Source organism: Phalacrocorax carbo, chromosome 3 (assembly GCF_963921805.1).
Source record: "Phalacrocorax carbo chromosome 3, bPhaCar2.1, whole genome shotgun sequence".
NCBI classification, from domain to species: Eukaryota; Metazoa; Chordata; class Aves; order Suliformes; family Phalacrocoracidae; genus Phalacrocorax; species Phalacrocorax carbo.
This window is the reverse complement of record NC_087515.1, coordinates 21562642-21578135: the sequence shown is the minus strand read 5'-3', so window position 1 is coordinate 21578135 and position 15494 is coordinate 21562642. Positions and strand designations below refer to the sequence as shown.

At 37.9% G+C, this 15494-nt stretch overlaps 1 protein-coding gene across 3 annotated transcripts in view; it reads right to left on the bottom strand.

Annotated features, from left to right (window-relative positions):
* THADA (THADA armadillo repeat containing) overlaps window positions 1-15494 on the bottom strand; it is a 165137-nt gene that overhangs the window by 87926 nt on the left and 61717 nt on the right. For all 3 annotated transcript variants that reach the window (XM_064446113.1, XM_064446114.1, XM_064446115.1), the window contains exon 29: window positions 3654-3822. In XM_064446113.1, the coding sequence (XP_064302183.1) occupies window positions 3654-3822 (169 nt within the window). The remainder of the gene's footprint in view (window positions 1-3653; window positions 3823-15494) is intronic.

Genomic DNA, 15494 nt, shown 5'->3' with positions numbered 1-15494 from the left:
AAACCTTGAGCTTTAATAACGTTTGGAGGTCTTTGATTAACTCTTGACTCTAACAAGTGTTGTGCTCAATACATTTAGGCTTATTGCAACTGAATAAAATTAGGCAAACTGAAGACTGGAAGCCTTCATCAACATCAGGACTCAAAACACACTCTTTAACATAGATGCCATCTTTACTGTAGTTTTCAGAGACCCACTTAAGACTGTTGTCTATGAGACTAGAAATTTCTACAAAAACACAGGCATGAAAAGAAAAAGCAGACCACCACGCCCCTACCTGCATATCTTAGGAATACCACTACAAGTCAAACCAGTACATTGAAATTACTAATCACAAGTACAGGTTATTGAATAAAACATTTTTTAATTAGTTCTAGCTTAATTCCGAATTTCTTAATTATTCTGAACAGATGGAATATATACTGCAGGAATTCCAACCCTAAAGAGGCAGAACGTCAAAAAATTATTTGATCCACTGATAAGGATACCTTCCCAAATCTTCCCAAATACTCTAAGTTCCTTGGCAACTGCCAAAAGTCCAAAAGTTTCACAAACATAAAGGCTTCTCTAGTTATAAATTTTGATAGACTTCTGGAAGTCTCAACATAAAGCTCTGGACGAGCCCCTCCTTTGAGCCGATCGGCCAAAAGCCCTAGATCTTAAAACTAAGGAAGCCAGAAATATTTCACCATTCAAGAAGGCTAGAAGATTTCTGCATTTTCTTGAGGATTACAAACTTAAGTCCCTCCCCTTCCCCCTGCCCCCCATGCCGGTTTGGATTATGGAGCAAAGAGGAAACTGCACTCATAAAGGAAACACTAAACATAGAACAGACTTTTCTTTGTCTTATTCAAGTCAGTGCTTTTACTTAAGAAGCAGAACTACTCCTCGAAGAATATCATCAGTTCCATAAGAGTTACAGAACAGCAGTATTCCTCCTAGATAATCATTGATAAGAATGCTTCTGCAAAACATGTAAACCATAAGATTATTTTATACTCATGCACTTTTGTATTTCTACATAAATTGAGCCACAATTATCACACTGGGGAGGAAAAGCCATGTTTTCACATAATGCAAAGGTCTGAAGTTAAACACAACACATTTGCATCCACTGTCAAAAAAACACTCTTTGTCAATCTAAGCATTTTGAAAACCAGGCCATGTTTGGACAAGCACTCCATGCTGAAATCTTTTTGAATGATCTTTCTATAAATTAACATTTGGCTTGCAACAGATGAAGTGATTACATAACTCTGAAGCATAACTGAAATATCTTCAAGATTCATTACATTTGGCACTGCCACATAAGCTTTAAGTCTGAATAATTCCAACTTTCCTGTTCAAGACTTGACAGCATATGAACACTGAAATAAAAAAAAAAAAATCAGGCAATGAACTTAGTCAGCTTCTGACTAATGTGACTGAACAAATGAAATAAAATTACTGAATTCCATTTTCATAAGATATTGGCCTTGCATTGCTGGAAAAATGTAAATTTTATTGAGTTTTGAAAGACTCACTCTTTTTAGTAGGGATTTTTGTTTTGGTTTTATATCAAAGAAGATAAACTCTCTACTGTGTCATGGAAATGCAGTGCAAACAGTTTCAAACACTGCCAGATTACTGCCTCTTCAAGTAAAACTTCAGAGAAAGAGTGTTTTAACAAATAGTCCTGTAACATAATTTTCTACAGTTCAATGAGCCTTTAGCAGCAGCTTTGCAAGTCCTGTCTTACATTGTTAAAAAAGAAACTGAAACCACGCCTCCAACAACCCCTGGAAGTCACAGTACTTTGCTCTTTGTACTATTTACAGGAGGTGCACGCTAGCTACATGTTGAACTACCTGGCATTCGTGTTTTAGAGGTACAACATCAAACACCACCACCTCCCTTTTCGGACATCTTTATCACCCTACAGTATTTCTTCTGACTGTTATTTTTAACTAGCAACAGACAGGCCAGCGTTTCACTCATACACTGGATTTGATTAAGTATTAAATGAAGACTTTGCACAACCTTGATTCACAAGTCATAAAAGCAAGGCCCAAGACAAATGTGATACACAAAACATCACTAAACTGCAATGGTACAACTGACACTTTTTGAAGAATGTCTGACTCTGACAGCACCGGTCTCTCCCTGGTGCAGTACCAACTGCAGTAGTGGTTCCTAGTAGCTGCTCAAAACTGACAAAAAATCACCTTAAAGTCCTGAGAATATCTCCTTCCTCACAGGTATGGAAAAGACGACTCCCTACACTTATGCATAAAATCGTGTTAGCAACACTAGATTAAAAACCAGGTCATCCTTTGGGCTTTTCCAGAACCAACCCTCCATTATGGTTTTTTTCCAGGTCACTGAAAAGAAGGCAGTAGCTTTATACACTACACCCAGTCCACGACCAGGGTTATAATAATTTTGGACTAAGAAAGCCCTTCATTCTCTCTGTGGAATAACCCTCTCTTCCTAACACTTCAGGAGGTTCAGGAGTTTTGTGACACATCAGGGCTGCACAGATGATTTGATGGTGTCAATCTCCTCCTGCCCATGGAGACGCAGCAGCTCACAGGTCTAAGCACATACATGCATACAGGTGCATGTACTGCTTTTCAGAGCAGAAAAGACTGGACACGACCATCCCACCCCTGTGACAACCTCCACTGTAACCCAGCTGTCATCCAAATCCAGATTCAGTTGGGGGAAACCCTTTACAGGTAAACGTGACAGTAACAGCTCTAGAGGGACTTCATTCATTTCCCTGGCGTAGTCTCCCATAAGGTCATGATTTTAAAGGGAAATAACATGCTGGAAAAGATACACTAAAAAAACAAACAAACAAACAAACAACAAAACCCCCCACACACCCTACCACAGAGTTTACAGTGGGAATGTACCTAGAGAGGTTGCCAACTCAGGCAGACTAACAAAGCTGATCATGTACAATACGGCTTTGTTGGAGGGTTGCTCATGAAAAAACAGGCAATAAAAATAGGTAACTTATTACCATGATAGCGTAAAAATCAAACACAGTGAACCAACTGCCATAAACCAAAGGAATGATATATGGGGAATGAAGAAATTTCCAATTCCAAACCAAGAGTGAGCTGTTCTCCAGAATGTTTTCAGAAGAATACAGTATAAAGCTTATCACAACTTGTACAGCAAACTGACAGGAAGCTGCTGGTGTAGCAGGAAAAGCAAATGAGGTAATATGTAAATGTTTAGCTAAGTGGCAAGTCTTAGTATCTACAATGCTATTGGTGCTTGGAGTTCAGCTTTGCCTCAGATTTACTCTGTGATTTTGGGCAAGTCACACAGATGTCTCTCTAGATATGTTTAGATAAAGATATTTGCTCTCAAAGCACTTTAATCTCCAGAGATGAAACATTACATGAAATGTAAGTGTTGATATTTACAGCTTACAGCCTTCTAATGATGGCTGAAACGTGCATTCCCCATTTACCATCTGATAGAATCGACTCAAAAGCATTCTTCATACATGTTTTGACAACGTGTAAGCGTTCAGCACAACTCACTGTGTGTTATCTGGCTGAAAAGTATGATCAAAAAAAAACCCAACAAAAAACCCACAGTAAAAAAACCCCAATAACAAAACTCCCCCACAAAGCAAAAAAAACCCAAAAACTTACTTGCAGAAGTGTTCCATGAATATTATTCTGTCGTATGCAAGGACTGGTAGAGTCTGGAAGCCCCTCTAGCAAGGACAGCACTGTATGAGGTACTTCATTTACCATAACGAATGGAACAAGGGCCCGACCTGACATCTCACGTGAAAGGTACACAGGAGAGTGCCCACACCTAGAAAAAGGAGAAATACCCATCATCCAGCTGCAATCCGCTGCTATGGCTAGAAGAAAACAAAGGGTAATGCAATGAAAACTAAAACACATTTCTCACAAATCAAATGCACAGACTTTCTTCTCAGTAGTGAGAGAGCATTTGCCCAGAAACATAAGTCATACTAGAGCCATGTTGGAGGCTTTCCCCCCCCTTCAGAAGTTCCTGTGTTTACATAAAGTACTAAAAAAAAAAAGTAATTATACCATGAAGCAGGTAAGTATATGGCCCTGTTTCATCTTTCTTGACGTTTGTGTTACTTACTATACACAAGGCGGGGGTCCGTCTCTTCTCCCTAGTAACAAGCAATAGGACGAGAGGAAATGGCCTCAAGCTGCGCCAGGGAAGGTTAGGTTGGATATTATGAAAAACCTCTTCACCGAAAGGGTTGTCAGGCATTGGAACAGGCTGCCCAGGGAGGTGGTTGAGTCTCCATCTCTGGAGGTATTTAAAAGAAGGGTAGAGGTGGTGCTTGAGGATATGGTTTAGTGGTGGACTTGGCAGTGATAGGTTAGCGGTTGGACTCAATGATCTTAAGGGTCTTTTCCAACCTTAACGATTCTATGATACTATGATTCTATATAGCAATCATATTCAAATGTATTAGGAGTTTGACTTAAAACTATTAGACTCCATGTTCTTCATCAGATGTTTCCATAAGAACCCAACATGGCACCTGCTGGAACTTTAGGCCATATCTCCCACAGGTTTTTAGAACATATTTAAAGGGAGGAAGTAAAAGACACATTGGAAAATAATTTTCCATTATTTATAATTAGTATCTAAAAAATAATTTTTTATTTACTAAAAATTAACTGTTAAGACTCAAAATTGTATATAAAACAGAGGCCAAAAAGAACATTTATCTTAAATGTTCTTAAGGTTTTAACTGGCTATACATTTATGAATATACATATAATTAACTATTCAGCTATATTAACACATTAGCAAGCTGTATACTACTTCAGCAGCATGTATACTGAGTTGAAGTGAATAAAAATCTTTTATCAGCTAAAAATAGGTTAGGCTAAGTCTTTCAAAGCCAGTAATTCTTATACCAATTTTTGTAAGGCAGGTACAGTTCAGCCACCCACAATATCAAACACTGGGAAAATTAGCACAGGGTTTAGAAATGGGTGGCCAAATGCCTTAGGTGACGTAAAATGCAGCATGGCAGAAGTTGTGCTCTGATACCTTCAGCCTAGCTGACTGTGATGACTCACAGAGATGGCCTTCCCTCCTCCCACCCTCTAGTCCTTTTCCTGAGTTGCTTCTTATATATTTTCAGCCTACAAAATCACATGTAGTTGAGATTATCCCCTGCCAAAATGGGCAAACCACTTCTGAGCTCTCCCAAACAAGCCCTGCAGGGTCATGGCTACATATTTAAAATATGACATTAAAATAAAAGGTATTCTAAGGTTTCAAATATCTCTAGCAAATGTAAATCAATACTCAAAGTAGTTGTTTACTTTCGTTTACATGAAAGAAATACAGAACAGTTTCTATCTTGAACCAGCAACTGAATTAATAGGGTTCCGAACACAAGACGTTACTCTGTTTTAATTGAGTCTATTTACCAGTTCTGACATTTCAGTTGTGTTAGGCTATGGTATGCCTGAGAAATACAGACCTCGTTCAGAGGAAGTGGAGAGCTATGCCACCCCTGAACAACAGGCTTTTGTGGGAATTTTCATCCTCACAGTACGGCAGCATGTTCTATCCCCCACCTCCCCATGCCTTCCCTTGTAGGGAATGATTTTTAGAAAGATCACATTTCCTTTTCAAAGACTGGCTATCCTTCACAACAGAGTGCAAAAGCAGAGCAGTCACAACTGGAGGCTCTTTCATATGGAAGAGCTTTAATTCTGTATTGGCAAGGTGCAAGAAGAAAGTCAACTTAGCTCTTAATAAAAAAAAAAATCCTTTGTTTGAAACAAAACATTTTCATTCTACTGCACAGTAAACTTAAACCTGAGAAGTAATTTGTCTGCAACCATTTTTTATTTCTGCTAAACCATGTTTTCTTAACCAAGAGATTCTCAAATGCAGATGCTCTTTCCAAACACAAGCAACAATGATTCTGTAATGAATGTCTAGTTTTCAATTAGGTATAACTATGCTCAGGAATGTTCTTTATTTTGTCCATGACCTTTTACAAATACCAAGGAATCTGACATGGCTTCAGAAGAAGAGTGGAAAATGGGTAAAATGCCAGGGTTTCCTTTAACTTGTGCAAGGGTACTTTCCAACACTACATGCTTCAGAGCGCATTTTCTCCTCAAACACGATGCAATGAATTAGAATAGAATTATGTGGGTTTTTTTCCTAGTAATAAAAAATGGAGTCGAGAATAATTTTTAGGTAACCTGATTCTTTGTTGTCTCATAAAAACTGACACTAAAGGCTTACAACACATGCACATACGTATATGGAGATACAGTATTTTACAGATCAAATTTTGATCCATGCTGTTATTTTATAAAATTTATTATGGAAATAGAAGCGACTGCTCTGTATTTAGAAAGAAGAAAATTTCATATTACAGGCAAAATTGTCTCAGCTGCCTAAAGTCCACAACAGAGACTGCCACCTCAGCATTTATACTGAATGTATGGTAAGGCAAAAGTGCAATTCTCAAAGCTATAGACAAGTCTAATCTTCACTTCTCCTCATGCCTCAAACTGTTGTTCTCAATAAGAACCTCAGCAGGCAAGTGTTACCCCACAGAGATGCCTAATTGGGACCCTCAAATTAGGTTCTGTTTTGCACTTCGAGGATCCTAAATCAGGAGGCAATAATCTACCTCCTCCTCCTCTCCCTGGGCAAACACACAGGTGCACAGGGGGTGGAGAACTCACCCAGCATGCAGGGGACCCGGTTCTGCCACTTTTTGTGCCTCAGAGAAATACAAACCCACAGCTCCTACTTGCCCAAAGGGCAACCCAGCCACCAGTCTATGCACCTGCTGTACATCAGTGCAAACTTCTCACACTACAGATTGCTACACAGGGTGCAGCAGTCACAGGAACTGCCATCTTAGTGGAAACCCTCCTAAGCGCACTCCTACAAAGTCATGACTAAGGAGCAAAAGCATCTCAAAGTTCAAGAACAATAAGGTATCTGCTTCGTAGGAACACATATGGAAACACAGGGAAGATATTTCACTTTGGCAAATGCTTCCCAAATCTGAGAGGGGTTAACGTTCCTACTGTTTCTTCTGGCTTTTTAATAAATTTCATTAATTTTTTTAAAATCTTCTAATACTCAAAGAAAATTGGTGTGTCGTCATCCCCCATCGTCCCCTGCCTCCCCCCGTCGTCCCCCCCAAGCAAGAAACAGCACTGGTAACATTTCAGAAACAGTCCTTCCACATACACATGCAAGATACCATGCTAAGTCACCACTGGTGACCTATCCCTGAACTTCTGCATACCCTGAAGGCAGTTATGTGTACATATCTCATGTTTGAAGGCACTTGGCTTCATTCCTGAATCATACAAGAAGTTTGCCAGAAGAACATCAAAATATACACTACTTTTTTTTTCCATAACCCGTAACAGCAGTTTTGATTTTTACTAGATCCCACTTAGATATAATCTCTTACCTGTAAATAAAACTAAACAGGACCAGTTCTCAAAAAGTGAGAGTGAATGCAAATAAAACAACTGAGTAACACAAATCAACAATCTAACCCAATGTAGCAATTTTTTGTTTATGTTATACCAGCCTCCAAGATCAACTACATACCTTAAGAGTCCACCACCTGTATTCTTCAATATTTATTTTATCTAGGATTTAGCAACAATTATGGGAAGCAGTCTCACAAGCTGTATCAAGAAAAATCATTATACAATTACAGCAACCACTGTAACTCAGTTTGTACCTGCAGCAAAACCTAGCAGCTTAAGGACAGAAATATTTTCAGACTGTTAAACTCTTCTGGTTACTCCTCCTGCAGCAGTTTAACACGCTGCCATCCCTGAGATTAGTGTCACTTACACTGTGGCAGTTGCCTTGCCAGGGCATTGGCAGAAAAGAACAGGACCTCCAACCTTGGCCACTTCACCATCCAGACTCTAAGCTTCACCTGACAACAACACGACTAAAATCTGTCACAGGCTGCCTCTTCTCTGCAGGCATGCATGAGCCATGGAGTCTTGCACCCGTTAGGGCAGCACATGTGTGTGTGTAAACCTGTATTTAAAACTGCTTCATTTTCTTTGATTTGAAAAATACTTGGGATCGGGCTGGGGGAAGTGTTTTCAGTATGTGACACTTTCTTTATATGCAGATCATGTATAAATAGACTTTAAAATCTAAGAAATATCTAAAATGTTTTCATATGTAAAAACATACAGTATGCCAACCTAATTTTATTATATCTCGAGGTAGCAACAAGCAATGAAACTTGAAAAATCTTCACGTGATACACTTCTATTAAATACTGAGGGCTATTAACAACTCTTGAAGTAGTATTTCACATTGAACTCAGTACTGTTTACCTAGGTGCACGAGGTATTGGATGTAAACATGTTTACTTCAAACAGTCCATGATCAAGAACAAAAAGTCAATAAATCTGAGAAGGTTTTACTTTGTGTAACTGTAGATTCAATGCATTTCCACTGCTACATTCCAGCTTTAACACTTAGATCCTGAACAACCCTCCTAACTGACATAATTTATGACCAACTCTCGTAAGGCACAAAGATTCCATACTCCTCTGCACACATCAAAGTATCTAATTTATTACTCTGGCTACAAACAACAGAACACTAGCTGTAAATAAAAATATCTTGAACTTTTAAAAAAAAACAACCTGCAGGTGTTTCCTATGTGCTTATTTTTCTCCCTTTCTTATTATTCCCCCTCAACAGACCTTATAATACCCAAATTGACAAACCAAATAAGGATTACCTTTTATATGAAGGTCACGGAAACAAACAGGTAGAATTAATTTGAAAAATCACACCTGTCGCTGAAAATATGTCCATTATATTAAGGATTAACAAGGAGAAAAATATCTATTTCCAGGTTTACTGCATGTTGTCACAGCGATGTGGGCATTATGTCACTGCTTATTAACAATACAGTTCCTGCAGTCCTATAGACAGTATCACAGCATCACAATTTTGTTTTGCACTGAAATACATTCACATCCATTGCCTTCACAAAACGTTGGAAGAGGGAATCGGGAAGAGCAGCCATGAAAACGGAACTGCAACAACGGGAGAAGAGGCTGAACAATGAGGAAGGGAACATTCTGCAGAAGGGGCCTCTGATCTTGTAAGTCAAACAAGTATCTTACCATCATCACAAAATGAGTTTGGGAGAAAAGGGCAGCATGAGGCAGGAAAGGCACACTTGCAATTCAAACAAACCTACTTGGCCTGCTAGTTAAAGCACTTTAACAGCCTCTAGGGCTTTTAAAAGATAAAACTGATTAAAAATAAATGAATACATAAAAATCAAATAGATGGTATCCTTTAAACCCTGGAGCTACTTATGCTACAAGATCCTAACAAATGCACTGGAAAGAAAAAATTGTAATAACGCTTCTGTCTGATTCTCTATAGACACAGTAAGTTGTACACGATTGACGTTTTCTCTTTCCTCCACCACGCAGCTGCAGAGTTCAAGGCATGTTATCAGTTCTAAAGCAAGAATTAAAAACATGAAATCGCATCAGGGGAAAACATGGATGGCGATCACGGAGAAAAGTATTTCACAACAGATTTAGCTCCTATTAGAAAGAGTTCGGTTATTAAGATTCAATAGCATTTTACTGTCTGTATTAAGTGAAGTAACTTTAAAAGAAGGACTTTTTTTAGAAAGAAAAGATCATTATTTTATATTAGTTCATTTTTCCCTTTCAAGTTCTCTCCTGAAAGATTAAATTTAGCAGTATTACAGGTCTCCAAGCAAAGAGAGGTCCAAAAATAGCATTAAAAAAATACACTCATGCTTCCATAATTCACATAACTTGGTCCTCCATGTTGGGGACAAATCAGCAGGACAGTACCTATTCATTAACGTGAGAATAAGGTTTCCTGGAATATGAACAATAATTTGCCATACATGTACCTGAAGTTTCTTTTGTCCATTTATTGATTTGCTTGTTTTGTGTTTTTCTTTTTAGGAAACACAACTATGTCCCATTTTGTTAGATTTCTGTGTTCATTAGCAATCAAAGTATCGAAAGCATTTAGATTTTAAAACTCATTTCACTGCGGAAACCTGTACTGTAATTGGCTTGAAGACAAATTTTTGTTCTTTAATTGAAATTAAGAACCAAAAACCCCAGAATAATTTGAGTTTTGATATAGCCTCTCAATATTTACCTGGCAAGTAGAAAAACATTACAAAAGTATCAACAGTTTGACAGAGGTTTTAGCTCTACAATCAACACATGAACATAGTCCAGAAAATGTTTGAACTTAACCATGGACAGAAACAGATCAAGTTTAATTTCTTGTTATTTATGCAGTACTAAATTCTTATCTGTTTCCTTTAAAGCAAAGTTAATGGTTGCCTGAACTTCTAGTCTCTTTATACATTGTGTTATTTTATTCTTCCAACTTGGGCAATTAAGATAAAACCTTATGTTTTCATAAGGGCAGTGTTTTCCACACAAGCACTTAGTGAATCAGAATAGCTGTAAATACCGCAGGAAGTATGTAGGCAAAGTACACAGACTTTTATTTGTGAAAGTGGCCCATCAGCTATGCCAGGAGCTGTTTCTTCATATGTTTTCAGGGGCTTTCTAGGAAGAAATTACAGACATTTCTCTCTTCTTGTCACCAAGACCTAGGTTATTTTAAAAAGTGGCCAACTGATACCAAGCTGAATCAACAACAGAAACTTGAATTGTTGTGGTTCAGCCAACAAACGAAGACCTCTAACATGTAAGCCTATGAAAACTGTGTGTAAACTTCAGACCAACAGAAATACGTTCTCTTCAAATGAAATTTGCTACAGAACATGCTGACACAATGTAAATGGCGCCTCTTTTCTTGCATTCCCATCAAGAAATCTCAAATAATACCTTCAGATAGCTAACCTCTAGGTTTATTTAATTATTTGTTGAAGTCCCATGAGGTTGGAGCCTCCTTTCATCAGTTTTTGGTTCACAGCATTCCAAAGAAAAAACAAGTTCTCTTAACTCAAGGTCATGTAGAAGAAAAATTTTCATTCAAAACCATATCTCAAACTTGTTAATTTGTGAAAAGTTACTAGGATGTTTCACAACTGCAGAATAACAGAAAGAAACACACACCGCTTACTATCAAAACAGTTAGGAAAAAAAAACCCAGAACAAAGAATGTAGACAAACTACTTTCTGTCTCAGCAACTATATTATTATTTTAAACTATATGACAGGGAAGTTGAATGCATAAATCAAGTCTCAGCACCTTGTGATGATTTTGAAAGCTTCAGCTGATTGTAAACAAAAATGCAACAAGAGCAATTTTCAAAACTTCTTATCAGACCCATTAAAACAACCGAAGGATCTGGGTTCTTAGAGACACTTGCAGCCATACCACCAAAAGCAGCTAGCCCATTGCCAAAAAGCCTTCCCAATACTGACTTTTCTCAAACTCAGACTGTTCTTTGTAAATAATATTGGCTTCTAAAAATATAATTACACTTGGTTTTCCCTGACCTACCTACCATCCTCTGCATAGTTAATGCATTATTTATCTCTATTTTCATGCTCCTTCCTGCAAATACTTTTGCAGAACAAGCTCAATGTTACTATTTGGCTACTTATCTTGACCAGCAAAGTACTTACTGACTGGCCAATTTTAAGTATGTAAACGAATAACACAATTACTTCACCAATGTGTTGACAGTTGAGAATCCCATCATATTTTTTACTAGATCATGTTTCAAACAATAAGTAGTATACACTGAATTTTAACCTAGGATGCCAGCCATTGGCCCTCCTCAGGAGTCTGCAATCCTGGATAAAGATACTGTTACTCTCAGTGCTCATGAACGCCTCTCTGCCAGACATCACCTTTTATTTCCCATGAATCTGCCATCTCCCTACAGTTTGTGAATATTTTTCTAAATTGCTACAGATGATACTCTGCCAATGAAAAGCAAACAGACTGGCCAACGCAGTAAAAACTGGAGTAAGGAATCAATAATCAATACCTAGGGATTGTAATATTTCCCATCAGCTCCACCTGAACATGAGAAAAAAAAATCTGCCCACAGTTTAAGAGAAAAGGCTGAGGAATACTGCAAAGAATGTACAAGATGTGCAATGGTTCTTAGTTGATCAGAAGGTCTTGAACCGCCTACTGCCAGTTAAGCACTTTGCAGTCTTCTCTAGCACTACAATTTGAACTTATAAATGGAGAAAATTACAAACTGTTTACTATTTCTTATTCAAAAATGCTAAAAAAAGTATGAAAAACTTACTAATAAACGTTTATGGTAGACCGTAAGTATTTTTACACATCAGTACTAAGCACTATGCAATCAGGATTGCACAGAAAATAGACTGTACGTAGAAATGGAATAATTCCAAGCCAGTCCCAACTCCCAAGAGAGGAGTTATGTTTGGAGGGGAAATGCATTCCTCGCCTTCCCTCCTTCTCCCCCAGTCATGCAAACTTCCATATTAGATGTGAAGTAAGAGAGATTTAACACTACAAAATACAGTATGAATCTAAAAAACAGTGTGTGTTTCAGAGGTGTACGTCACTCTTACTTCCAAATGCCTATGCCAGGTCATGTATTTTGGGAACCTTGCCTATAATCAAAAGGATATCTGTCTTTGTATTGCAATGACTGGTCAGCTCCATAAGCTTCCCCAGCAAGGACAGGGCATTCCAATGGGTCTGAGCCTGCTCCTAGTACCACAGGGATTCCAAATAATAAATTATTTTAGACAGTTATAATACTAAGCAGTTATACTGATCAGAGATTAGATTAAGAAGGGGGAAAAAAAAAAACAAGACAAAGGAAAAAAACAGAGACCAAAGACTGAGAAGATGTGCGTGTGATATGGAAACCCAGGGAGATGCTTTTTATAAACAACTGTAATGAAGAGCAGCTATTTTCATACAACAATGCTGCAACACACACATGCAGTTCTTTTCATCTAATATTAAAAGGCATCCCCACAAAAGCTCTTTGCTCATCAGACCCCTGGTAAGATTCCCAGTCTTATTCCCACTGGTGCCATGCCACACTAAAATAAAGGAAAAAGAGGAGAAAGCAGAGGAAGTACACTTAGCGCAACTATTCAGCTATCTTGTTTGGCCACTAACCAGGGGATACCAGTGTTTAGCCTACAGAAAGTCAGATGCCTTCTTTCAGGTCAGATACAGCATGATATACTAAACCCACATATACAACTGTACACGTGTGAAACAAAACAAAAATCAGGGAAACTGCATTTAAACTGTATAAACAGCAATTTTAACAAGATATACATGAATGACTTCAATCAAGCTCTTCTCCAACTAAAGGTATCCTGTTATCAGAACTCCTTCACTCCCCTTGTCTCTTGTGGTTTTTATTCAGTGTAAGGTTTTAAACTTATTTCAAAGTCTCACAAACACTTTTGATTTTATACTTTAATTTTGTCTCTTTACTACTCCATCTTACCTCAAACCCAATTCTCACAAAGCCTATACAAGCTTTGTCACAGGGCTACAATAGAACCTGGATATATTATTTAACATAATTAAACACAACACAGAGCAATAAAACTAAGAGGCATAGCCCAACAAAGATTAATTTTTTGAAAGAGCAACCCACGTGTAAGTAACCTTATTGAACAGTGGATATTTAAATTCACACCACCTTCTAGAATATTAATACTACTATATGTCGGTCTTTTTCCTTAAGATGTTTCCTTAAGAAGTGAGCTCTCACAGATTTATAAAATTATAAGACACAACTGTGACTGATAGAGAGCCCCAGAATTGGGTCAGGTGCTCTGCTTCGTAATAAGCTAAAATAAACCTGGATCAATCTCACTTATTTAATACACGTTTTTTTTCAAACTGCCTAAAACATAGAACTCCATGATTTGCAACATTAGTACACACAGGTTACAACAGTAAGATCATAATTTTACATATGGGTCTTTACATAATTGGATTTGTTGTTCAAAAGACGTGAACTATGCCAATAATATCTCCCTCTTATCTGTACCAAAGTAAACTGAGCAATGAAGACTAAAAGGAATATGCAAAGAATTTGTGAACATAAGTGGAAAAAGAATGGGGAGAGAAAAAAACCAGGCAAAGCTGCATCAGAATGACATTTTGCATCTTAGTAGGAAAGCATCAAAGAACCAGAGATAAATCAGTCAATGGCAAAAGACAGCACAATAATATAAATATATTACGTATATCTGGCAACTGAAAACCATATTTGGGAGATACAGTATTATGCGACATCATAAGGTTGCTTACCTTAAATGGGAAAAATCTTAAACATTTTACTAATCAGAAAACTATTGAAAACAATTAGCCCTTAGTGCTAGGTTCAAGCAGAGTGCAACTGAAAGCCTATTTTTAAATTTTCAGCTAATATTTTTTAAAGATAGACTGTGATTCACTTTGGCCAATAAAAACCGCAAAACAAAATTAATTAGAAAAGATAAAAATTCAAGTTTATTTCTATTAGAAATTTGTATTTTGAGTAACAGCATATTAAAAATAGCTTTCTAAGCTTGTTGGAATCTGACAATACTTAATCTCTGAACAGCATTTTGAACAGAACAATTTATGGAATCTATATGTTATACACTGAACCTCTCTGACTTCACTGCAGTGAGTCTGATCTTTTACAATGGAAGACCATATTTTGCTTTTAAACTTTAAGAAAAATCTTCTGTAACCTGCATATTAGTCTGGATTGGCATCTGTTAAGATTTAAGAAAGATTTAACTGTAAGTCAAGAAAACTCAGTGTATTTACCTACCGAATAAAACCAACCGCACCACATTACATGTGGGTACTAAAGACTCATGGGAAATCACGGCCCCTGGAATTTTTTTTTCTTTTCCCCCAGAGTTTGAAGGAACCTGGGGCCAACAGCCTGCATCACTTCCTGCAGAGGGACAGACTCACAAATGTAATTCTCTGCTAAGAAACGTAAGAAGGTGAGAGTCACATAACGCATCCAAAGAAAGTCCACCAAATCCCTAGGGTAACAGATCTTTAGATTTAGAGAGTCTGGTCTAACGTCTTTGAAAAGGCCCAAGAAAATAAAGTTTAGCGAAGGAATCTCAGCCTGGCCCCACAGGCAACCAGCATGTCAGGACAGCAGGCCCCACAGCGCTGCATGAGGACACGATTCACAGGAACCCGCTGGGACGCCATGCTGGTGCTTGTGGAGGGCTCCTGTGCAGCAGGCGGGCATCACCTGTGTCATGGCACTGCTGTGGGAAAGGGATCACAGGGGGGTACTCCTGACATCTCACGCTGCTTCACCCAATTGATTTATAAGAAGTTTAGCAAGCTGACTTTGCCAGCAGCCTATTAGGAGGTTTCAGATAGCCAGTTCTGACAAGCAAGCTGTGAAAGCAGTAACTTCCAAGAAAAAGTGTACCAATAAAAAAAGTCATGGTATGACTAGATCAACGTAAACCCACACACCCTCT